This window comes from Pieris brassicae, chromosome 9 (assembly GCF_905147105.1).
Source record: "Pieris brassicae chromosome 9, ilPieBrab1.1, whole genome shotgun sequence".
NCBI lineage: Eukaryota > Metazoa > Arthropoda > Insecta > Lepidoptera > Pieridae > Pieris > Pieris brassicae.
In genome coordinates this window covers 4985491-5013233 of record NC_059673.1, presented here as the reverse complement: position 1 = coordinate 5013233, position 27743 = coordinate 4985491, and the positions used below count along the sequence as shown (strand labels likewise).

General features: G+C 32.8%; 1 protein-coding gene across 1 annotated transcript; it reads left to right on the top strand.

Moving 5' to 3' along the window:
* The first annotated feature begins 437 nt into the window (after nt 1–437).
* LOC123714246 (gamma-2-syntrophin) lies at nt 438–27220 on the top strand. The gene is made up of 13 exons (XM_045668445.1): nt 438–865; nt 2138–2281; nt 10449–10608; nt 13196–13321; nt 13809–13921; nt 15210–15309; nt 15747–15817; nt 16080–16196; nt 17013–17171; nt 17868–18107; nt 22370–22485; nt 22691–22781; nt 22868–27220. The coding sequence occupies exons 1-13, from the start codon at nt 830–832 to the stop codon at nt 22979–22981; spliced, it is 1587 nt and encodes a 528-aa protein (XP_045524401.1). The 5' UTR covers nt 438–829; the 3' UTR covers nt 22982–27220.
* The last annotated feature ends 523 nt before the right edge of the window (nt 27221–27743 follow it).

The following is a 27743-nucleotide window of genomic DNA, read 5'->3' as shown; positions in this document are numbered from 1 at the left end:
TAATTTATAGATCTAGCAACATTGACAAATAAAAGAAACCACTAGGTTCGGGTTTGAACTAATAAAACTGTGATGTTATTAAATTTGAATGACAACGCCATTGCTCTGAAATTAACAATAATGACTATGTAATTACAATAAGTTTTAGCAGTTATTAACTGATAAGACTTTGGTGTTGTTAATTTTACAAGCTCTGTGACATATAAGGGAAATGGCAGCTGATACTACCGCCCATGCCTCGACAATATTATTATTTAATCAGGATATTAACATTAACAGAAAGTCTATTACAATTCTTAACTTATGTTTAGAACATTGCCATATGCCATTGTCGTCTGTCTTTTAATGGAGCTGTCAGCTTTCAATTGTTTATCTTGATTCTCAGTTGTCAATTGTCACATTTTACTTTTTTTCTTTAGTCAATTTCTAAAAATGGAAGAAGGTTGTTGTTTTCTAATTGAAAATAAGAAAATACATAGTAAATTGTGGGTGCCTGTTTAATTTATGTATTTTTAAAACTTAATGTAACTACGTGCTGTCTAAGCGATGCATGATAACTAGGTTTTGTCTGTCCTGGTTGTAGTTTGTGTCGTATTGTTTTGGTCGCCGTCTCGTATATTGATTTGTAGTAAGCTACTGACCTAGCTATGCTAGAGAAGATTCAGGATTTAAATAATAATAAATAAATCTGCGCTTAATGTACATTTATACGGGTGTCACGATATTTATTATTGTAAGTCATGCAATGTCTAATGAATGTGTAATTTAAACAATATTTCGAGAGAAGAAAACTATTTAAAGTGATTACCGTAATGGTGTTAAGTTCACAATGATGACGCCTATAGAGGAGAAGAAAGATGATAAGGTAAGTATTTTTTTCTAGCATATGGCTTAAATTATTTTGCTTTATATTAGTCAGTTACTATTATTTTACTTAGTATTTAAATATCTATTAAAATAAATAAAAGTTGATACTTTTTATGCCCTACTGCGGAATAAAAATAGTTTGATTCTCTTATCATACTAAAAGAGGTAATTCTGTTATCTATTCCTAATGGCCCTCATAATGTTATCTATTAACAAACCTGTTGGCCTGACATTTAAGGAGATAAAGGCTTTCAAAGTAACACTAATTACTCACGAATCACCCTTTCCGCAGGAATCTGTAGCAAGGGTGCTTTGAAGAATTGGTATAAAATAAGTTTTTTTAAATTTTAATTCTTTAACATTTAAAATTTTATTTTAAACTTATACATACAGTTGGGAATGATTTATATAAATGGATTTTAAAACATTAACTTTTAACATCCTTTTTGATACAATTTATCTAGAGAATATTATATACATCAAGATTACTCGATGAAGTATACTTAGATTCCTCTATGCCATCAATCCTATACTTTATTCTTTATAATCTTGAAATAAGTATTTATAAAAACACATCAAAATACTCTTCTTTTAAATCAATATTATATATATATATATATATAATTGCATATATAAATGAGATCCTAAGGTTTCTAGATTTTAAGCCCTTTATTTGATGAAATGTCAGTCACCTTTGACTCTACTTAAGCAGATTAGTATGTTAGGCATAGCTAGACTGTCTAGTCTACGGTCTCATAATTCATGTAAATTGAGCTTTATTTCCATTTCCTTTGGCACACTAGCATTACTGACTAGTCAGTTACATGTAGTTTCAGTAATGGTTTGCAGCAATGGTATGAAATATAACATATTCTACATATGATTATGTATATTTAATATTATATTTTTATTGTACTGCTTGGGCCAAGTCTCTCTTACTATGAAGCAGACATGTAAATAGGTAACAGCCAACTCTCCATCAAGAAAAATCTTAAACATGTCATTAAAATAAACTTGATTGATTAATACAATTGATTCATCCAAATTAAAAAATAAGTATATAAATTAAAATATAATCGAAAATTAGAAATTTAAATAAAAAATGTTTTCTGTAGTTGAATTTAATTGAGACTTGGATTTCATTTATTTTAACAATCTGTTTAGTGTATTAGAATTAGCAATTGTTAGAATAGAATTGTACAGATAATATGATTTATAATTTGAGCCAGTATTTCTTTCAAAACAAGACTATAAATAAATAAATTTTCAGATCCGCACAGGCATGGTGCAGGTGTCGGACGGCAAGTCCCGTCCGATGCCGGCGCGACTGGTGCTGACGATGGAAGCGGTGACGGTGCAGCGTGAGATCATTGTTCCTCCGCAACCGCGAGACCCAAGAGTTCCACATACTAGGGTGAGTTGAAACTATTTTAAATTATAAACTTAAAAGTTAATATAAAAATAAACGGAGAGGCCCTACAAAAGATGTTCTAATTTAACTGCCTCTCTATAGAAAGGAAGAATTTGTTTGTCCGGTACCTATTGTATTGCTGTTATATATCTTTATATTTTACAAGAAAATCTTTAAAATTATTTAGTGATATTTACTAAAATAAGAGACGCTTACGTACGATTTATGTTGTTTCTATCATGTTATTAGATGATTCCTTTGTTACGTCGTCGATTATAATATAAAATAACCTGTTTGATAATAGAATATGTAAGCCTTTAATTATCTACTTGGCTACTGACGATTAAAATATTTATTCTTCGTATTGTATTGAAAAATCTTGGGTGTTTAGGTGTTTCCCTTAGCAATTACAGTAATAATGTGAAACGAAATCTAAATCAGTTTTATTAAAGTATTCTTTATGCTGTTCATAAAAGAAATTTTGTTAGTCTAATTGGTACGTGAAATCCTTTCATATAGACAATGGTTACGAGTATTCTCAGCCTCGTTAGGAACGCAGATTGGTCCTTTACCGTTATGTAACTCAAGTGATCTATTAAAGTTAAAAGTGGCATTGTACTGTCACGAAAGAGGATGTGCACTTTCTCTACATAATGTAGCTTACATCCTATGATGAGTGCTATGATTGTTAAGGGCACATGTTATGTCAAAGTAGTAATCAACTCGGTAACAATTGACGATCGCTTGCACCGTATGCAGACTGGCAGAAAATCTAAGGCGACTTTAATATTGTTTGCGGTCTATGCATTTCTATATAACGTATAAGAGGTATAAGGAAAAGATTTAGACCGAAGACTATGCCCTTGTGTCAATTCGTTTTGATCATCGAAATACACACCTAGTCCTGCATCAAATCTCATGTTATGTATTCAACAAATCCATCAATAGCTTATAAATAAATAAAAGTATTTCTTAGCTGTTTTATACTTTTATAATTAAGAAGTGGTAGAATGGTAATATATATTTCCATTCCAAATAATGTTGCTTTATCAACGGGGTTCATATTTATATAAAAATAAAGAGATTATAGTAAACGCACTTTAACGTCAATAGCATTTGCTATTGCTGTTGAAGTTTGGCCTGATTCAACTATTGTTCAAGTATTTTTATCTATTCAACAAATAACAAAGCTGGAATCATTTCACTGATACATCTATGAGAAACATTTCGGATATAAATTCAAAGACTAAAAGTACTGAAAACAATATTGTGTTTAAACTGGGTTACAGCTTTTTGGCTTCCGTTAGATAAATTGGTTTTAAGTACAGAAATAAACGATAATTATAATAAGTTACAAAAGCAAAATGTATTTTTATAATTGTACATTTAAATTTTTCGAGATACTTAGATTCTAATCAAGTTTTAATGTAACAGTATGAATTTATGTATTCCTACTAATATTATAAAGATATGTATTTTTATACGATATCATAATTATTTATAAATATAAGTTCATATGAAATTGGCGTTTTGCAGGGAGGAACAAAAGTAGTTTTTTTTAAATATAATATATTTAATTAATCAAAGTAGGTACCATTGATATCTATGCACTTTTGCCATTTTATAGGTTGTTCGTTGATCCATTTACTAAAAAAAACAATTCGGACGGGAATCAATAAAATCTTTGAAAGCGGTTTCGACTGCCCGATCAGAGTTGTACTTTTTACCTTGCAAGAAGTTATCCCAAATTTCGAAAAAATTGGCAATCAGTTAGATAAAGGTCTGGGAAGTACGGTGGATGTCTTAGACATTTCATTTGAAGCTCCTCTAACTTGGTAACAGTCTGATGTGCAGTGTGTGATCTAGAGTTGTTGTGAAGCTGCAGGGCCCTAGAGCGATTGTCCAGCCTTGGTTGTTTAGCAGCTAGCTTTTCCATCGTGGTTGCAGGACCACCATTGCAGTTACTGACAAAAGACATCTACCGTAATCACCTGACCAGATTTAAGAAAATTATAGTGAACCACTCCGGTACTAGTCCATCCAACGGCTGGGTTCAGCCATTGCGATGAGCGCTTCCGATTATCGTACAGGATCCATTTTTCAGTAATGTAACGCAGCAGTCGACGCGCGTTTGCCTATTTGCTCAATTCGTGAGGTTTGCAACACTCAAATCTTTCAAGCTTTTTCACCTTTACAATTTCCTTCAAGTGGATCAATATGTAATACAGTTTTATCACTAACACCGCAGCCTGAAGCTTAAGCAGACGTAGTTTGGGACGGATCCGTTTCAATATCCTTCAATTCTTCGTTATATAAATTTATATATAAATTTGGTCTCCGGCAGTCCACGGGGAATTGTCGGAAGGTCGAAATTTCCAGAAGGAAAGCGTTGGAACCTAAAACCAACCCCTCCACTATACAAATTATTAACCATTCTAGTCGCTTATGCTGCACTGGTGCTACGCTGGAACTCGTACTCGTTAATAACGCGATATTTCGTGTTTTCCATTTTATAAATAGTATTCTAAAGAAAAAAAACTTGGTTGGAAATGAATCATGGTTTTCAAAAACAAATGCACAAGTAAATAGCTGTATAGAATCGAATTTGGAATTCCTAATCAAAGAGGTGATATTTGAGGTAAAGTGGCCAGTACGATTAATCGCCAATTTCATGTGTTCAATAATTTAAGATTGTCAAAACAGCACACACGCACACTTCGATAATTTTGACAAGTATCCGTTGCATGTAGACTAATACCGAGAAGTGATGAATGACATAATTCCTGTTTTGCAGTCGAAAGAACGTTGCTAAATACTGTATACAAATTTGTATTATTATCTTATCATTGGAAATACAACTCTGTTCCTCTCTCTCAAATTTGAACCGTCTGGTCTGGGTAATTACTCACTTGTCATCTTCAACAGAATAAAGCTTTTATCGTCTGCTCAATAATTTAGCATAGTTCAGCTCATTGAATATATATAACAGAAGCAGCACCAGAAAGGCAATCTATATATATAAATTTCTAGTATCACGAAATAACCAAACTCCTGTGAAACTGCTTGGCCGTGTATTTATAATTTATTCCAGTAGGTCTGAGAATGAGTCTTATACACTATTTTTATTAAACCCCTGAATTATAATTTTGGCTCTTCACTTAAAAGACACTTCTTGGACAACGTGTTTTATGTTAATTTTTATATGATTAAACTATTAATTCATATAACCCGAAATATTCAGCGTTCCACCAGCAATTTTTTATAAGCGATATATTACTGTATTTTCACCTCTCAGTGGTCGATAACTTCGCTATTAGGCTACAAATAATTTATATGGCAAAACGTTTCCTGGTAAAAATCTCTGTGGAAGTTAGGCTTAAATGTTTTATTTGGAATCATATGCGACTTCCGGGGATGGTTTATCATAAATGATGCATCTGCCGACCCGGTTTGTGAATGTAATTCACTTTGCTCATGATTTTATAATGAGTTTCCTTGAAATAGGATGGAAGAAATATATATATATAGAGGGTAATGTTTCATATTACATGATGAAACTGCATTTTATAGCGTACCCAAATTCACTAAAGGATGTAAAAAAGATAATTTATAATCGTACGCATAAACCATAAGGAAATTTTGTCGAGTTTTGAACTAGGATTTCATATGCAAACTCTATGAATTTAACTGCGCGACCCGCTTACTGTGTCTTTACCCTTTCAACCGTTTTTATCTAGTTGAGATAATTCGCCTTTTTATAGAGACATATAACATTACGGCACACGACACAATTTCATTGTTAATGTCATAATTTCGGACGAAAATAATGAATATTAAGTGTTTCAATCTTACTTTAATTTCATAAAGTAAGTTTTAAAAAGTTAAGATTTTTAAAATCGACGCCTATTTGATTTTACAGGGCATTAGCGCTACGGCTGCGAAAATTGCATTTTTAATGATATGATGGTCGTCTTCAGTTCCACAGACTTGAAATTATTTCGGTGTATTAAATTTCACGCGACTTTTCATTTCAAACAGTGTTTACGCTATGAACAAAAGAGAAATACTTAGTTAAACGGTGCAAAAGGCTATTTGACAGTATCTTTGACAATAATCAATAAAATAACTTGTTAATAATTAATTGATCAAGAAGTCCATAATTAATATATTTGTTTTCATAGGTTTTGTTGACACGTCTTGTCACATTACAGATAAATCGAATCGACGATGAAGCTTGTAAATTGTCTTCGCTTATAATCCTAGTCTTGGAGTCACGTAAAAATCTTGACCTTTATTTACATGTTTAAAGTACGTTATAGGGACTGGTACGACGTCATCTTTCATAGAAAAGGGTTTTGACGGATTATGAATGTTTTATTTAAATTTTGAAAGCTTACTACTAATTAACAAAATTCCTTTAAAAAAAAACAATTTGTATAGGTACTAAAGTCACTAATAAGTAATCAGAAATCGTTTTTAAAATCTTGCCAAATAGCCCATTGTACTGATTTATTTTTTAAGAATAAGAGGACAGCAATTAAGCTACTCTACTTTTTGTTACTTCGGACATAATCGTCAGAACAAACATGCTTATACTATTAGACGATACGATTCCAAGCTAAAACTGTTTTGCCCGTCTCTGTGAAATCTTTTTAAAAGATTTTTGAGGTAAACCTTTCGTGTTTCCTAAGAATTAAGTTTAAATTAACGTCTATCATCATAACGTGAACGTGGGTAATAAATTTAAATGTGTTAAAAGCTTTACTGTATTTATGTTGAAGTTTGATCAAATTATTTAAAAAGCCAAGCCTCCATTGCTTAGCTGTATATAAGCTTCTGCTACTTTCTTTGCGCAAGTTTAGAACTTTCTTAGCGATCCGTGAGTTGGCCTGAGAAACTAAAGAACACGACCTTTGTCGATTGCGCGTTACCGCTTGCCAATCGAGCACTAGGAGCTCACATAGATGCATAGCTATATCTGGGCCGGTTTGTACACGCCTTTTAACACTCCGATCTTCTCCTATTCTATTAAGATGACTAGCCCAGCGGCCTTTAGGGAGCTTCTCCCAGATGGCGGATGGGAGAGTGGTCGGTAGAACAGCCTAGCTATGCTATCTGGCTAAGTCCTGGGGACATGCTAACCACAGAAGGGTTTGGTCCTTCAGCAAATTGAGCGGTGGGTTGACTGCCCGGCCACGTAAAAAAACCTACGAAATCAAAGACGGAAAGGTTCACGATCTGAAAATAAAATCCTAGTTTCTTTCCAAGGCTCCATTTATGTTTAACTTAAGAACATTTGTGCGGCTTAGAGTTTGATATCAGGCGAAATAGTATGACTATGATTCTGAAAGTTCATCATAAAGCATCTATGAACTAGACGAAAAATGTATGTCTAATGTGACATAAGGTTTTTTTTTTAAATTAAGACAAGAGTTTATTGATAATTGAACTAATTGTAGCATTATGGTTATTCCTTACTCCATTGTGTTGAACAGAATTGACGTTTGAAACCCTTCAAATTAGTTGGATATACTTTTTCAAACTTACAAAGCAAACCGATCCTATTTATATTGGGTTCCCATTTATGCAATTATGAAGGAAAAAACGGCTAAAAATTATTAAGGCACAAAATACTATGAAAGACCTAGTCAAAGTATTTAAGGTAGACAATTAAAGAAGTTGCCCCTTTAAGGCTTTAAGGCTTTATTGCAGCTGTTCAAGTCTAAGTTTTTTAGGTAAATACCAAATTAGTTTATTTTTCTTTACTTTTTATTCGGTGCGTATATTGATATTATAAAATATTTTAACTACACATTCTATTGCTTTTATTTCTCAATAAAATGGTTTCGTTTTATGGTCCAATGAAATATGGTATTTTAAAAAACTACGTTATAAGTCAGGGTGCTTCTTTGAAGGGGCAACCGTGGCCGTTTTTGAAAAAATCATACCTTAACAGTTGCGTTCACAGAAAAGAAAATCCCCTTAAAATGTTCCTTTTTTACTCTCAATAAAAACCTTCAGAGTTTTCAAAAATACTCAGTAAATTTATCGGACTCTACTCCTTAATTATTACTAGTAAGTAGGAGATGTAATGCAAATATTTCTTGCACAAAAGAAAAAGTTGTTATATTTAACAATTTATATTTTAATCACCAGTAGTACATTTACTAATATCTACGGTAAAACTGTCATTATATTTTTTACCTAAGTCAATCTACTATACTGCATTCAAAGGATGTCAGCTCTCTATTTTGCTGTTGAAGACAGTGCTGTGCGAAGTTTTCTTGTACTGAGAACAATACGCGTTGCTGCGTGACGTTTTGACGCTCATTGTTTGTGCATGTATTGTACGTGCAGTTTAATTCACACGAGTAAAATGGTTTTAACTTCATATTCGTACTCCTTAATAAACTAGTACATAGTTCGGTCGTAACGTAAAATAAAGATACCCTTCCCTGTTAAATGTTGTAACGCTTGCCCCGGGGTACAAGATCGTAAAAGTAAAATCTTTTTTAAGAAAAATAAAAGATGGCAATGCTTATTACTAGGATACTAAGTACATTACATAAACACTTATATACATCAAATGAAAGCTTATTTTTTACAATTCGATGATTTGTTGTTATATATTTAGTGCAAATAGTTAATAAATAACTAAAAAAAAATTTCTATATACATGTGTCTTTACTACGACATCATGGAACATTACGATCTAGCCTAACTTAAGACTAATAAGTAATTTAAGTCTAACCTAATTTACTAAAAAGGATTGTTATCATAAGTAAGTGTCCAATAACGCTACTTATAGTCTATATTAAAGGGAAGACACTCTGTTCATGTGTTCAATATGTTTTTCATTCACTGTTTAGCACTTAATATTAGTGTACTACTAGCACTAATTCACTAGTTCAAATGGTTTTATCCTTTTCAATCTTATCACTAGGTCAGTGGTGTCAAGGAGTTGAATAGCCTCGACATTCACGTGTTGGTGGAGCCTATGTTCGTGTGCTCCAGCAGTCTTTTTTATTAATGTGGTGACGTCCTCTACATTAAGGTCCCGATGGAGGTCGTAATTGCGAATGTACCAGGGTGCTCCCTGCTTGCTTGACTATTGAGCACTTTGTTTTGGAATCGTTGGATTAAATGAAAGCTTATTTTTTTTACAATTCAATGATTTGTTGTTATATATTTAGTGCAATTAGTTAATAAATAACTAAATGTATCGTACTTCATCTAATTAGACTGAAGAGCAAAAGCGTTTACTATTGTAACTCTTTAAACATAATTACGGACGTCGCAGTAATAATCTATTACCAGTCTTCGCGGAAATATTATTGGCTTGGCGAAACAGGAATATATTATTACCAGTCTATTCGTTTATTCGTTTTTAAACTATCGCATTAATTTTTATGATAACAAAGACATTCTCGTACTTTTATAGTAAAATGTGTTGCAAAAGTTCTGAAAAAAATTACAGTTATAGTACATCACCCAAGGAAGTCAAACATGAGAAACCATTAAAACAGTCGTAATAGTGGTTTACGACTTTGTTCCCCGGGGCAAGCGATATTGCCTCGACTATTATTGTATTTTTAGTGTTAAAATTATTTACGTCTGGAACAAACTGATCTTGTAGTAAGACATTATTTACATCATATGTCTTTTACTTTATTGTGTTTTGTGGTGTAAATAAAGTGTTATTATTATTACAACACAATTTTTACACACATTTTTTTATTACAATCTGGCTGAAATTAAAAAATTAAGATACTACTTGTAGATAAAATGTTACATAGACGATAAAGATGACTAATCTCAAATAGCTATTAATTTGCCCCTTATGTATACGTATACTATTTACACTAAGTCAATCAGTTATCTAATACCTTCAGCATATAATATATATATATATATATATAATATATCCACCCCACATTCATTCGTATATCAATAGTGTTCACAGTGGTTAAAGGTTTGAAAATCACAACAAATCAATGTGACAGACACGTTTGCGACGTTTCAATAGTCCTAACAATAGCCTTCCTTGACGACACTTCCAGGAACTATTGACGATGCTGTGTCGCCATTAATTCCTTCTTTTGTTACAAAACTAAGTACCTACGTCTTCATCATATAGTTTGAAAATTATTATTATACATTTCTATTCCAGGAGCGAATGGTTCAAATAACACGTCAGAAAGTTGGTGGGTTAGGACTTAGTATAAAAGGCGGCGCCGAACACAAGCTGCCCATCCTTATTTCCAAGATATACAAGGATCAGGCCGCGGATCAGACGGGACAACTGTTTGTCGGCGATGCAGTTATTAAAGGTACAATTATTGTCAAATACAACACGCATACATTGTTATACATGTCTGTTGAGAGTAGCACTATAGTCCTGATCGATTTAACTGTTGCGTATATCGATGTCTGGCGCGCAGATGTTAAAGTGATATTGTAAGTTTGCTTGTTATAACTGTAATGCTCGACTTGTGGACGTCAATATCAAAATTATGATCTAAATTTATTTATTTTTATTTTGTATTTATTTACACTTTGTTACATTATAAACATACTGAACATAATTAAATCAAAGGGAAGGCAACTGGCGGCCTTATCGCTTTCGAGCGATCTCTTCCAGGCTTAAATTACATAAGATAGGCAAGAGGTGCAAAAATACATGATATACACAGTTATTAAGACAAAACTAAACAGGAAATTTACTATCAGATCCCAAATCAAGGGCTTAGAGCTAGAAGATAAGAGTGATTCTATTCCACAATTTGTGGGGGTATTGATCCCACGCTGCCACTGTTTGATGCGGTAAGGTTATGTGGGTATTAAAACCCCATCAAGACTAGATCTAGGTTAGGTGCTGTAACAGCGGAGTTTTGTCCGCCTTCGTTCACAATGCCTACTGCTAATAGTTCCTATCTACGGTTGGTTTGTTTTATTATGATTGATTGCTTTAAAACTGTATGCTGTACAAAATTGGCGATTCAAAAGTTGACCGATCTCGACCGTTCTACAGCCTTGATTTGAGACCAGGCAATAAATGTAAATTCAAGCTCTTTTTTATGTTCATAAGATTACATTGTTTTCCGAGTTGATTAAATCAACATTTATTCTGAATATTTGATATGATAGCAATTCCTTCATGTCCTTTTAAGCACGCTGGAGTTTCAACCCATCGTTGTTGACATCCCCAGGTGCCGCATTGCACGATGTCGATTGTCATTTCTTGTGAAACAGCAAAGAAGTAGAACTCCTTACCCGCTTTCATCTTCCCTAGGCAAATTTATATGGGTTCATTTAGGTGGCAGTTAGATAAGCATCTCCTGGGCAGGCCTGCCTTCCAATAGGCCGTATCTCACTTAACATCTGGTGTGTGTGGTGTATTGTGGACCGCCAGCTTTCTATCGGCACTCGTGCGTTTACTACTTTCTTAATTTTCGGTGTCGGGTTTATTCCTGAGATAACAACTTCTGTAGTTTACTGACTTAAAAACTGAAATAAAGGGCTAAAACCAAGGCCGACGGAACGAAACAAAACAATAGATAACAACATAAATTCGTGTACAAACTTGGCGTAAATTCATCAAGATAGTGACGTTTGTAAACACCCGGAATGCAGGCTTAAAATAGCAGCCTAAGTGATGTTCTGACCTAAAATTTTGAATAATGCATCGCTACGCTCCACAGACTACTAAAGTAGTCCGCTGTTAAGGAAAGTATCTAGGTTTTGTCTTTTTAGGTCTTAACCAACATTTTTCGTGTCACATTACTCATTGCGCTTTTATATTTAATTTAATATTAGAGAAAGGTATGGGGAACGATATGTCATACTTAGTAAGGCATGTTAGAAAGGTCAGTTTCATTGGAAACTTTATGGTAATTAGGTGTTAATCTGTGCCTGTAACGATTTTTGTTTAACTAGAAATCGAATTGACCGTTACTTGATTGTTTTGTACACATACAACATGTCAGTTTTGAATTGCGAACCGTTTATGTATTTTTATAATAATTTATTTGGTCTAATTTGGTAAAATAAATTATCTTAACGTAGAATAGTAGGTAGCAGCCACTGGTATTGCAATTGCATTAATTAGTTTTTTACTCAAGTTTGATAAAATGTGCTTAAGTTGACAACTTTTGTGAAATTCCCTCATTACCGTGAAAAAGCTAGATTATTATGTTCCGCGTAATTCACTAAAGAGGCCAAGTGGCTTAGTTCATCTTAAATCTCAACTTCTGACATTGAATAAATAATGTTATCAATTATAGTTTAAAAATATTGTGATAAAGATAAATAGCCCATTAGAAACAACAGATGATCCAGACCCAGGACCAGGCCAGACCTAAAATGCTGTAGCGCCACAATTTTTTTCAAAATAACACGAAAGCTTTTTATCCCTTTTCAGCAATTTGGTTGGTTACATGTAGGCTTTGGGTATATAGATAAAACTAAGTTTCTGCTCCATAAAAGTTAAGATGCGATGAAATTATTGAATTGTAAGATAGCTGTAAGGAATTTTATACGGCGAAGTGAGTTAAAAATAAAGCGGTACTGTGTATACTGTTATTGTAATATCCCTTTTAAAGCGATATAAATACAGCTTATTTGATTATTCTTTATTTAATTTTCTGTCTGTGTAAATCACACAAAACCAGTCATTTATTTATGAGGCCACATATTACAAAAAAACAGGAAATAAGGAAGTAATAAGTTATACAATTTATAACAGATGTGTTTCCTCGATAATAGGTGCGGAAGGCGTTCACAAACATAATGCTTATAATATATAATGCACATAATATTATCTTTGTAAACTAAATATTACTTAAGAATTACAAAACAAAAGACTTTCAATTAGTAGTATTTTTCTGCCTTGGTTTAAATAAGTCAAATTATTTTCAGTTAACGGTGAATACATAACGGCTTGTAACCATGACGACGCCGTAAACATACTCCGTAACGCCGGCGATATTGTCGTTCTAACTGTCAAGCACTATCGGGCTGCTACTCCCTTCTTACAGAAACAAGGTAAGCACGGTGTTATTAAAGAAAATCTTTGAACTAAGTACTAATGAAACCCCTAAAACATTCATATAAGTTAGAATTTTTTTTTTATTTTACTTCTAAAGTACACGAGAAGAGGATTGTTTTACAAATTTATAACTATTAGATTTTTTGCACAGGTATGTAGAACAAAACATCGTTATGAATTCCGGATAGAGAATTTAAGTTTTATATTTGCATAATTATTTTTGTCATTTTACTTACGAATCTATTTTACACGAAGTGTATATGTTAATATTTGAAGAGCTTATATAGCTTATTTTCTAATAATTAATAGTTTGATAACATGATCTACAACTAACCTATTTTTTTTCGAATCGAATGTAATTCTTTAAGAAATATAATATCTGAAATATAATATAATATCTATCTTATAACCGAATATTTTTTGGTGTTCCCAATATAGCCTAATCGCCAAACATTTTCTAATCGATTACTCCGCATCTTATAGCGGAAACAGCGTCCGACACTGACAGCAGTACAGGAGATGATCATCCTTCACTCCACGGAAAAGTTGACGATAATTGTAACTCTGAGAAGACTGAAACTAATGGGGGATGGCAGGTACGATTACGAACCTTGGAGAGTTATTATTTTATTCATTTATTTACTTTATTATTCATAACATTTGGTACATTCAGAAAACATACATCAACTAAACTTATAAATAAAAATACAGATGTGTACTGATACAGTTACATAATTAATATTAAGAGTCACGGATCACGATGTTCTAAATACATATATGAAAATAAATTTTTTACCAAAAAAATCTATGAAAATTTTTGTTTACAAAAATCACGATACAGATGAAAAAGATTACACATTCTTGCGCACATTTTAATATACGATATTATGTTCCATGGTTATTAGTTATAGATAATCTAATATCCATAGATTATAGAACTATGTCAAAATGAAAACTTAGGGTCATAAAGGGGCTTATTCAAGATGCCTTAAATGTAGGGTGTGTAGAAAGTCGTCTTGACTAGGCCCCAAGAAGCAGATAAAGAAATTGTGGCGTTAAGACTCATGTTTTGTATGGTTTTTTTTACTATTAGATTATCCCGAAAATTAATTGATACAGACTAGTCCATACTCAAAAGCAATATCCATAGATTATAAACACTTTAAATTTAAGTAATTCACCACCATGTAAGCTAACTCGTCAACTACCGGCGTCAACAAGTGACTTGTGAATGCTTTTGACCATTCTCTTATTTGTTCGTTTATTTCAATTTTAATGAACTGTTATAATAAACTACAGATGTGTATCTTATTTTGTAATCAGAGATTTTTCTCTGAAAATATACAAGTGGGGTTTGATATCTAAAGGAAAATATATTTATTTATATATATGTCACCGTAAAATTGAAAACTCCGTTAGTTTGTAATCTATCTCGCGAGTTTGTGAACTGACGAAAAACTGTGAACCGTAACGTACTGCTTACAATTTAACGTATTATTATTCGGTAGATTGTAATCTATCGAAATTAAACCGTCAAATTGTGAAACGGAACGCAACTCGCGCGCTGATTGGTTGAACAGCATATGCCCCGCGCCGCCATATTTGTTTGTTCTACGGTCTACTAAAGCCGACCAATCAGGGGCAGTCATCGGACAATTTTAAAATTGTAATTTAACGGTTTCGCTACAAACTAACGGTATTTACAATTTTACAATGATATATATACATTTTTAATAAAAAAAATATCTCTGAAGAAGTATCCTAAACCTCCAATAGATCGTATTACAGAAGCCGAACCGGACTTCACGTCAAGTAAATTTTGTCCACTTTAGCTTAAATTATATATAATATATAAAAATCTATTTATATTTATTTTATTTTAAGAGTGCATGGGGTGATTCTCAAGATGCGCAATCAAGGCCTTCCTCAGTTGCCTCCGATCGTCTCCCAGAGGGAACTAGGGAGTGGGTTGATGTTGTTTCAGGTAAATGATTATAATATTAATTTTTATAAAACTATTATTGGGATTGTTAAAGACGCTAACTAGTACTCTTAGACGTCCCCTTTGTAGAGACTTCTCTTACGTGGTAAATATTTGAAGGTATTTAACTATACCTTTGCGCTATACCGGGACAGTTAAGAATAATATAGTTAAGTATAATAGTTAAATTACACTATAAATATTATATTTATACTATTATTGTATATATTAAATAATCTTTACGTTCTTCAACTTAACAGTTACTATATAGCCTAACGTATTAACCAACATTAAAAGTAAATTTAAAAGTACTTTTATATGCATTTGTCGCGTCCCTAAACAAGACTGCTATATTTATACAAATATTATATGAAAGTCAAATCAAAATGAGATATGAAAATTATCTGTAAATTTTATTAATTTTATTTTTAATTTTTCAGTGCCGCTTATGATGGGTTACGTGACCCGATACGTTTTAGGAACAGATAAGCTAAGACCCGGAGCTTTTGAAGTAAGAATTTTTATTTTAATGTTTCTCGTCGTAGTTACAAAAAAACATATTTAGAAATTTCTACCAAACAAATTTATTTTGTTTGAAATTGAACCCAAACTTATATTTTGGTAGAAATTGAGTGTAAATTATTATTAATTCGTCGTTGTTCCTCTCCTTTGGTTCGAGGGAAATCAGCACCTTCCATCCAAAATATTAAGTTATTCAGATATCTTGTATTAAGCTAGTAATTGAATCTCAAAAATATATGTTGACGTTACAGGTTAGAGGTGCGCGTACGCATGTTACGACAGGCGTCGTGCACGTAGAAGAGCCGGCCGCACTCTCGCACTGGCTTAAGAGCATCTCTGACAATATTATGGGACTCACCAATTTGCAGGTAAAATATTTTTGGTACTTTGGTGAAAACGAGACTAGACATTTAAAATTTCTTTAAGAGATATAAACAAATATTTACTCCATTATTTACATAACGTGACGTTTCGAACGTTTTTAGGCAGAAACGAAAGACTGTCATTTGAAATTCGCAGATAACATTTAATATTATGATTACACTTTTTTTTGTTTGATATTAACGCCATCTATGGCTGCGAAAGTGTTGCGATATTTAAAAATAAATGTATAATAATGTGAAAAATGTCTGAGTTTTTTAAATCAAGTAATAAGAGCAATGGTTATAATAAGTTATCATATTTTTGCCAAATGATGAATAAAAAATACAATTTTGGTTATGTAATTTAATAATAATAATAATAATATTAATTGCCTATCGGCTACTGATGTAGTGAGAATTGTATTTACATGTATTGTATATCTGAAATTGATTATAAAAAAATTAATTAAATACAAAATTTAATAATGAAATAAATTATCTTAATGTATAAGGTAAGTTTATATAATAATTTGATGAAAATAACAATTCTGGCGTTTCGCTTTATGCAACCAAACTGCGATATTAAGTTTGGAATAGTAAAATAAAAAACTTTTTTACCGGATTGAAGCTATGTATTATATATATATATTGTATGAAACGTCGAAAATATTTAAAATGATATAAATTAATTATAAATTTATAATATATATAGTTATTTCTTTCAATGTATAAAAGCTATGTTAACAAAAGACAAACAATATACATATATATATATATAACAATACTATTTGGAACAGTAGTTAAAAAAAACGTAATTTTCAGATGAAACTGTTTAACCGCCATCTAGCGAGCGGCGAGCGAATCGAATACATGGGATGGGTCCAGGAAGGTGAAGTTTGTGGGGGACAACCTTGGCAGACCTATCGCCCTAAGTTTCTTATTCTTAAAGGGACCGATGTTATGCTCTTTGATTCTCCACCGGTAAGTCTATATAAAATTATCTATGGTAATTATCCCGTGCTTTAAAATTTTGGTTAGTTTTTATACGTAGATTCTCGACTATGTTGTCATTGTGTGATATAAACATTTTTCTTTATTACTTTTACGGTCTTTTTTATTACAAACTGATGTTTTTACTGTACAATTTAACAGACTTAGCCCACACATTACCTCATCTATAATATTCGAATGAGTCAGTTCATAATCCTTTTCATGAAGACAACAAAAACTTACAAGTCCAAGGCCGGGTTTACAGTGTATAATAGTGTTATAATTTATATTTCCATTCATTATCTTATTTCTCATATTATATATTTTATAACATTTCTTTTTTTTAACGACATTATAAGGATAGTATATGTATTCTTTCTGAATTAATAAATAAATACAATTGATAACTTTATTAGCAAAAATGTATTTATTAATATAATAAAAACGACTTAGTGAAATTAAAATTCGACTATTTTATATTTCTTAGTGACTTGCATAAATCAAACCTCGGAACATTAGATCCTAATGCCCGCCTTTCACCAAAGCGGAGACGGCATGTATGATAATCATCGTAACGAGTGTAGCGGAGTCCGTAATGGGTCCGTTCCGCTCGCAGTGGAAGGCTGGCATAATAGTCGTCCCATTATTATAAAATATCGATATTATCCAATTGCCTAACTTATACAGACGAACATCACGGAACTAGCCAAATGTCCGGAGACGCTAAAGGTGTACCAGACCATGTTTCGAACGGTTAAAGAGAGTGAGACAGTGGATTGGAGGCAGCACTGCTTCTTGGTCCAGAGCTCGGCCCCGGGACCCGCCCCAACTGGTCCGAGATACTTCAGCACTGAGACGAGGCAGGAATTGCTACGCGTCGAAGCTGCGTGGACAGCTAACATTGTCAACTCGGTTATACGACTTGGGGTGAGTTAACATAACAGACATATATCACACATTATAAACTATAATAAATTATAACTTGCTATATTAACCCGTATACGCTTACCCTGGAGCACAAAAATGGTCGGTACAAATATTTGGAATGAACTATTTTATAAAAACTGTTTTTACTAATTTTGTACTTACTATTTTTAATAAAATTAAGATACCTGAACTCTCTAAACAACACAATTCATCGCTTAGGCAGCATTATTATGACATCTGCTTGAAGGCATATATGGGACCAATAATTACTCGTACTATTGTTATTGTACGTACTTCCATGTAAATATTATAAGAAAATAATCTAAAATAATCTAAATTACTGATAATTATCATCTATATATTTATCCACATAAAATAATCTTAAAAACTAAATTTTTCTTTAACGCTGCGAATGCAAAACTAGTCTATAATCATCCGATGTAACCGCAGCTTAGAGTTGCTGAACTGTACTGATCGACGTACACGTGCGTCAATGTGCGGGTACGGACGCACACAACCACGAAATGCCTCGTTACTCAATCTATAAAAATATTAATTGCTCAATTTTTATAGTTGTATTTTAAAATAGTGTAAAGACATATAAATCAATGCTTATTAAAATGCACTTAGGATTAAAAAAAATATTTTACGGTACGGTATTTTCAACAATCAATAAATTACTGTATTAAATTCGTATTTATATTCGACACAGAAGTTTTACCTTATGTCAAAACAAAAATATTAAAATATGTTTTATAATTTTTGTTTTGACATAATTTCGAAAGCTAGAGGCTTTAATAATACGTACAAGTTCGTAAAATATACGTACTTGTAAGTCTCAGTGATTTCCAACGCTATAATAGTAGTGTTACGGATTTTAGTTGGATCAAATAAAGCATCATCCCCGAAGTGAGCTCCGTCGCGTAAATGAGTAATCTATTTTAAAACAAATTCCCAATTTATACTTATTTATCACTAAAATTTTATACGTATTGGTTAATCTTTATGGACGTTTTTTTCTTCGGGAAACTTATCTCATATCTCAGCATCGTGGTCAGGAAAGTTCCAAGCTTCAGTTTTAACCGATCTTATTTTGTGTGATCTGATTGGAATTTATTGGTTTACATTTATGTACCTAATATCAGTGACAAAAACATTGTTTTTTTTTTGGACATAGCAGGAATACTGAAACATTGCTAAATATATACGTGAAAACACATAACAATTGATTTTATTAACAATTCTTTATACTTGCCTCTTTTCCGTTTGAGTCCATAACTGTAACAGAACCGGATGATATAATATACAAACAATCTATTGGTTCTCCTTGGGAAACAACAACCTGAAAACCTCTTAAATTGTTAAAGGTTCTAATTATGTTTAGTGCAATTAACATTTGCTGATACAATAGCTATAGAATATTTCGTTACAAAAACAGCAAAACAGTATTAAGCTTTACGAATGATAAATAAGAGTTGCAAAATTTCTTACCTCGCCAGGCATAAACATAACCTCTACAAGACTGAAAATAATTGTGTTCAGAAAAGCAACCGGCATGTCTTGAAATATCGGTATTCTTGTTACTAACGCTTTGCAGCAATGCATATTGATATCCTGCTTTATTTGTTCGTTTATTGTATTTAATATATACTCTTCGTTGAAATAAGATCCGTTAAATTTGTAATTTATGAACAGTAGAATTTTCCTCTGTAAGATGTTCGGGAGTCTCTGCAGACTCATATACTCTTTGAGGTCTTTTAGCTTTCCGTTAAAGATGAAATGGTCTGTGTTTTCGTAAATAAATAGACGGAATACGGTTGCAAACGTGAATATAATGAAGATCAACCCAACTAAGCTTATTACAGACGTTAGGAGAAGATCTGAAGCAAAGCATATCATTAAATAGTACATCTGCTCGTGTCACGCGATGTACTGAACAGTCTTTAATGTTTTTCTTAAATATATTGACACATTAGAAATCGATTATCGACTATCGCTACTCGATAGTATATTTGCAACTTCACCGACATTATCGAATATCGTCGACTTTTTGGGTCTAACGAAGGCAAGCCGGTTTCCTCACGATGTTTTCCTTGCAAATGTAAAATGCGTGCATAGAAAGAAAGTCCATTGGTGCACAGCCAAGGATCGAACCTACGACCCCAGGAATGATGAGCAGTGTTGGCCTAGTGGCTTCAGCGTGCATTTAAACTCACCATAAATTAAAATTTCTTCGACTGGCCTGTAATAGCCTGCGCCGATACATAAACCAACCACCCAATACAAATTCGTAGTGTATCTTTGGAAGTCATTGCTGATGTTAAAGCTTCTCGACCTGTTACTCCATACATATTCATTTTCACTAAGCTGTGCACAAAAAACTGGCACTTGATAGTGAAAGTATGTCATCCAGTGGAAGAATAAAAGCACCCTCACTACGACACCAATAGCTGCAGTCGTTAAATATGACAATTCCACCTGCTCGTACGCGCTTTTCCATTTCTCTTTCAACGTAATCAACCGGGGAAGTTTTAAAATGAACCAAATTGTGTGCGTACACCTCTTGAATGGCTGATACATTTGTAAGGGTAATGCTGCTATCAGGTCAAAAGTAAAACTGCCTTTTACGTATCGCTTAGCAATGTCCCCGAGATTAAGTGTTACGGCTTTAATATCCTCGTCGTTGTAGCCGGTGATAAATCTCGCACAGATGTCAAACACAGCAAAAGCGTCGGAAAACAAAATGAAAGCATCGTATCGGTTCTTGCCTGAAAGTGATGAAATGATAATTAAATTTAATTAGGTTTCAATAAACACTTGACGAGACCCTTTTTTGACAACGATTATATTAAACATTATATTAATTACTTACAATTAAAGAACAGTTGAAAAGGCATATAGAAAAGAACGCTTAGATACACAACCAGTCCAAGACAGTCCCAATAAAACTTTATCGCACTGTACGGATGCCAAACGAAGGCATGCGCTTTTGTTAGCTGCTTTTCCTTCTCCAAAGCCAAGTTCTTTCTGCTGCGTATGTGGAAGATGGTACCGTGATGCCAGTCACAGGGCAAAAGCAGAGAACGAAGAGTGCACATCAGCTTCGCGCAACATCCCGCGGTTGGGGGAAGGTTCACGCAACTTGGTTGCTTCGGCAGCATACATTCATGTTGTATTGTTTTCATTTTGAAATGTATTGCTGTCAGAGGATTGCCAAGCTTTTTTAATTGAAATGTTTGAAAATAGATCAAAACATTTTTTCTTCAATACTGTATTGTACTTCCAATTATTTTAAATTACGAATTAGTTACGAAATACGTAGATTTTAATTATTAGACTTGCTTCGTGATGCTGTCAGTTTTTCAACAAAATCCCTAATGAGCTACAAGTGTTGTCAATAAATAAATTTAAATCGTACATTAAAGAAAAACTGGTTGCTAAGGCGTATTATAATATAAATGAATATTTAAACGACCCTAGTGCTTGGATATAAATTTCTCCAGTATAAAGAGGTAACACGACTGAATCCCTCATCTGCATTTCCAGACTCTGGGGCGATCGTCAACATCCACTACTGTTTTAATGTAAAGTGGGAACAAATCGTGATCTATGTGGTATCAAATTATTTCGGTATAATTAGAATTATTATTATTTTCTTATATAGCCAACTTCACATTTCAAGGATCGTCATGCTCGCTTAAATGTCATTGCTTGTGGCGGCGTCTATCTGGCGGCGGGTTCTCTCTCTCTCTAAAATATGGCGAGGGGGCCGATGGCTGCCCATGCGTGATACTCGTGAACGGGTGCTACTTGTGGTGACTGGTCGTACTTGAATTCGTGTATGCGGTGATGTTAGTTATTTCGTCTATGTATTTACATGTTGTTCCCACGAGAATGTAAGTGCGTGCTCCTATTTCACCATGCCTCCTGCTGATATCATGTGGAACACGGTGTCATGGTTGCAGCTCCTTACAAATGTTGTGTAATACAAAAAAAAACTTGGCGATTAAAAAGAGTGGCGGAGAGTTTATTGCCAGTTCTTCTCTTCCCTTTTATTTGATTTAAGAACTGGCAGTAAATGTTAAATTAGAAACATTTAATGTATATTTCTTTTTTATTGACGTTCATAAGTACATTGTATATGTGTACTATATGAATAAATGATTTTTGAGTTTGACTTGACATTGATTATAAAAATCTTGGCAGTATAACACATTGTGTTAGGTAATTTTTTTTGTTTACTTTTTAATTTTGTGTTTCAGAAAAAGACTTTCACGGTAGTGCATATGGGTCGCGCGGCTGGGCTTACCTTAGACTGGTCAAGTGGATTCTCTTTAAGCGAAGGCACTCCTGGTGCTCCACCTGTTTGGTCCTATAGGTAATAATAAAATTACAATTTACTACTAAATCCAAATTATAGCAACGCTCAAGTTTAATACTAGTATCAAATAAATGTTTACAGTTTTAACGAAATTTTAATTGTACAATGTGTAATTCTATTGCTTTATCAACTCAACTCAAAATAATTATTTTGATTGACTGTGGTGTAATCTTACGAATAATTGTTAATTAAATCATTTCAGATTTTCTCAACTGAGAGGCTCTAGTGATGACGGGAAATCTAAATTAAAGTTACATTTCCAAGACACCGAAACAAAAGTCATTGAAACTAAAGTGAGTTTTGACTTTTTATTTAAAAGAAATACGTCTTTATAAGTTGATGAAGATGAAGGTATTTATTGTCTTATTTATTTTTTCAGGAACTAGAATGCCAGATCCTTCAAAGTCTTCTCTTCTGCATGCACGCGTTCTTAACGGCGAAGGTGGCTTCCGTCGACCCCGCGTTTCTCGCTTCCATACAACACTCTAACTAAAAACTTACACAAATAATATAGCCTAGACATGGCACCTAATATCAGGCAAAAAAAGATTAAAAGGAAAAGTCCTGCCCTATGACAGCGTCGCGTGTCACACATTAAACGGTGGACAAGACGTGTTCGTTCGTACGCAGTACGTACGTACTAGTGGGCAATGCTTAATGCAATATAAAAAACTTGATATTATAAACCTTCGAATTATTCGAAGGTACTTTAAACTTTTCTTCACTATTCTAAATGTCACTTTTCATTCAAATTAACCCGTTTGACCATTAAAATATTAATTTTGATAACTGCAATCGTAAAATTGCTATAATCTAAGATTTTAATATGAACATTTTATATAGGAAATAATATCGATTCGGAATATTGACATTTGACAATAATTTGATATCGATTTGTCCTTTAAATGTAATGTCATTAATTTTTTTAATTGGAAATAATAATGACATAGTTACAATAACAATATTATAAATATAAAAACGAATCTCAAATAGTATATGTTTATAAAGCTCGAACACAAATTAACCAATTTCTTTACTCTTTCCCTTTGGAAATAAGGCTAGATACTTTCCAATTGGCTGCGGATGATTTACTATGACTGTGTGGGCCTGGGTATCCGGAAGCTATATCCAGGATGCTCCCTTTCCTCGGTTAAATACTATGCGATGGTTCGGTTGTCGCGTGTCAGTATATTAAAAAAAAGGATTCCAAGAATCGATCAGACTAACACTACCATCAACGGTGGTGTGTCCCACTCCAGCATCCTTAAATAATGGTAAAGAAAGTGTAGTATGGTATGCGGTCTATAGTTAGTGCGCACGCGACAGTGGTTAAAATATAACGCCTCATCGTTGCGCCATGACGCCAGAGCCGGACCTACCATTTCCGGTTCGTGTGTCAAAGTCAAAACTGTCAATTGTCATCCTTCTTTGACTGATAACGATTTAACGCAAACAATGACTTTGACAGTGTATCGGACGTCTGGTTGAATTGTTTGTAAAATGCGCAGAAAATTCGAAAAAAAAATATCTTAACAATATTTTTCATATTTAAATGAAAAAATTTGGTTAAGCTGGTAAGAGGGTGCTGCAAATATTTTGTGAGGTTCATTCAATGCCATCTCCTACTCACGGTAAATTTATAGTGGTTCAAAGAGAAATGAAAAATCTTGAAATTACTGAGAAGTATAAAAAGTTATGTGAATTGGTATTTTTAAATCAATTCCCTATAATATTTGTATAGGCGTTTTTTGCTGTCAGTTTTGGTGCTTATGAACATACTTGCCCGTACGATGGCAACATTACGCGAAATGTCATTAACATCTCATTTCTTGTCTTCCTCTTTAATTGAAACGAATATTGTTAAAAATTCTAAACCTATAACTTAAGTTATAAAACGCGGTTGTTTCTGATGTTATTCTAAAATTGTTGAATTTGATATTTAATTATAAAATTTTAACTTAGATTATTTAAATAACTTAAGAATACTCAGACTTCATGACTGAACTTCGTTGGGACTCGTGCTCTTTTGCGCTAAGTTATAATGTTAATAATATCTCAAATTAGGCTCAACTTGGCCAGATCTCGTGTGGTAGTAGAAAGTTTTGCGCGTCTCATTGTCAATGTCCAACTTTGTCGAAAACTATTCTTGCATTTGAAAATTCATGTGCTTTGCACGCGTTTTTTTTAAGCATTAAAGTTGCATCAACATGCTTGACAATGAATCATTCGTAAAATAAAAATATGGATTTAAACTGAAGAACGTATGACGAAATGATTGCACCTTTCGAACGATTGTGATTGGTCCAGATCAACACGCGACGTATACGTCATAATATTACGTCCAATCACAGATCTTGTCAGTCGTGTTACATTCTTTTCTCCAGGTATTATCTGAAGGGTATATCTCGTTGTAGTATTAAGCTTCGCATTTATGAACAGTATTATTTTTCTCGCTATATCATCGAATATTTTTTCCACTTAGCGTTTATCAGATTAGATAGAATATAATTATACAATTTATTAGTAAAATATATATGCGTTGAAACGCCCTTGAATATTAGAAGCACTAGGCTTTTTGGACAACGATTCGTTTTATAGAGGCTATTTTTACTAGTGAAATATTGAGCTACAGTAAATTTGTTTTAGTCACAGATATTTTTGATCACGATCTTTAAAAGCAAAATCTATGTATTTATTTTTTGTACCCGAGAAAGATGCATTTAAAATTATTGCGTAGTAAACTTTGCGCTATCGTCATATCATTAAATTAGGCAAAATATATTTATCTTAAATCTTATTTTATAGATTTGTTAAATCTTCTATATTGGCTAAACCATAAAAGTTAAGTTTTTAGATTATTGAGAGGCTAATAATTCGTATTAATATAATAACAATACTATATGATGGTATATTACATATTTAATTCATTAAAAGTAAGTGATTAACGTATTCAACGCCATTTACAAATCAGCTTGCGCGGCGTCTCGTTCTTATAAGAGTATTATAAAATCATTTGTGTATCTGCCATTTTGTGTCGCAGAGCTTAGACACGATTCCACGCGTTACGCCTCTATAGTATTGTTATTGGTTTTAGATATAATAGATGTACAAAATATTTCTTCGAACGATTTTAGTCAATTCAACATGCTTAAAGGCACATTTATCAGTCAATTAATATTTATGCAACTCCAACGCTTCAAATTTATGTAGAATATTTGTCCTTGCATTTTGTGAATCATTCTTTGCATGCTTGAGATGGTTTTGTAGATTGAATCCAGTTAAATTAAGTATGAAAATGAATACTACTTACCGGGCTAATTTTTTCAGTCGAACGTATTTAACGTTGTATGTGACGGCCGTATTTAGTCAATTTAGAGTAATTGCTCAAAGACTGAACTAGGCGTGTTTTTATTTTTAGACAAAAATGTACTCTAGGTCATTGCAAGAAGGGCTATTGAAATCTGTAACATCCTTTCATGTTGATGAAATGTCCTAACATCGCTCGTTTAATTTTCGTATGTACCTCCCGTGTTGTGACCCCGTGTTTGATGTATGAAACCCATGTAAATACTCAATATACCATTAGTTATAGATACGTACGTCCAAATATTTCAGACAATTATGAATTTTACCTCAACGCAAACAGATCCGAGATTCGGTTCCAAATAAAACATTTCTACAATTTCAAGATTGATTAAGAAATGTGTGAAACGAAATCGATTTCACTGTTTATACAGGTGTCCAAGCCGGAAAAATAAATTAATATATGTAATAAAAATACTCAAATTTGGTTTGAATTTTTAGTTTTGCTCTTGTAATTTATTTTAATATCAATTAAAAATATATATATATATTTGGTACATCCTGTGTAATAGTTATATGGCCGTGGTAAAGCCATGTATCCGTAGTTTGTATTTGGAACCGAATTATTTTTAATATATAGTACATAATAAAAAATTGTAAAACAGTCATTTATATCGACAATATGTGTGTAGATTGGTATTATCATTATATGGAAGTGACCAATGTATGAATTACGTAAAAGTTTTAGCTCAATTTTATGATACTCATTCACTATAAACCATATTTGAAAGAATTACAGTCATAATCTGTTTAACGATATTGAAGGGACTACTCATATTTGGTCGTAAAAACCGATAGTCGTAACAGCCGATGACGTTGTTATTAAGTACCTAATACCATAGAATTCAGCCGGGACCTTTGAATTTTGTTAATATAACCGGTATGTTGTTCTAAACGATGTCAGTAAACGGTTTTGACTGTAGTTTGAAAGCCTTAGAGCTGTTTACTTTTATAAGCCAGGAAGTATTCTCCGATTTTATAGCAAATATCCTTTCGTCAAATCCAAAATATTTTGTTTACGAATATCATTTGGATAATTGTAACTAGTTTGAATCTATTTTTAATTTTCAACCTGTGGTAATTCCATCTCGTCGTTTTGGTAATACATTCTTCAAATCAACGAATATATGAATTTTTCGACAGGAATTATTTGGAATTTTATATATGGTCCTGAAAATAGCTTCAATTGTTACGTGAAAATATGTACAATTAATATTTATTTAATTTTTCTTATTACTAGGGAATCGTATTATTTGCCATTTCGTACATTTCATGGCAGAGTATGGTAATGAAATGTATACTTGTAACCACAATAATGTTAGTTAGTGGTTGATAACTAGTTATTTATTACTTGTTGATTATGTAAACTGTATCCAATAGTAAAACTGTAAATTTGACTATTTTTGTTTAAATTTTCCCTTCCTATAGCATAAGGCCGTATTTTTTTAGTTTTCTCTTAAATTGCCTAACCCGACAGCAGTGTACATAATAATGTTTTTATAATACCATCGTTGGCTGGAACCCCAGTTTCAGGGCACTTGATCATAGTCAATCTATATAAATACAGCATGTGGCGGAAGTTGTACTGTGCTTCCTACACAACATCACTTCACAAAGATCAAATTACTCTTCCACTTTTATAATTCCCATCGATATAAAAAGGCTTAAAATGAAACAAAGGTACCACTGTATTGTTTTATTAATGCGTGAGGAACAAAGTGAGCTACACAATTTAAACTATTAAGCGACATGGACCGGCCGTGGCCGCCTAACACCAAACACATATACTTAAATAACTTAACTAGTACCGCTAAAGCAACGACATACAAACACTTAAGAAACACAATAGAATTGGATTCTGTACACAGAGCGTTTTACTGCAAAATATTCGT

Bases quoted from the DNA above. Each gene is read 5' to 3' on its own strand.
- LOC123714246 (XM_045668445.1), top strand. From the start codon at position 830: ATGATGACGCCTATAGAGGAGAAGAAAGATGATAAG. The intron at 866-2,137 runs GTAAGTATTTTT...ATAAATTTTCAG, and splicing joins AGGAGAAGAAAGATGATAAG to ATCCGCACAGGCATGGTGCA. The intron at 15,310-15,746 runs GTAAATGATTAT...TTAATTTTTCAG, and splicing joins GTGGGTTGATGTTGTTTCAG to TGCCGCTTATGATGGGTTAC.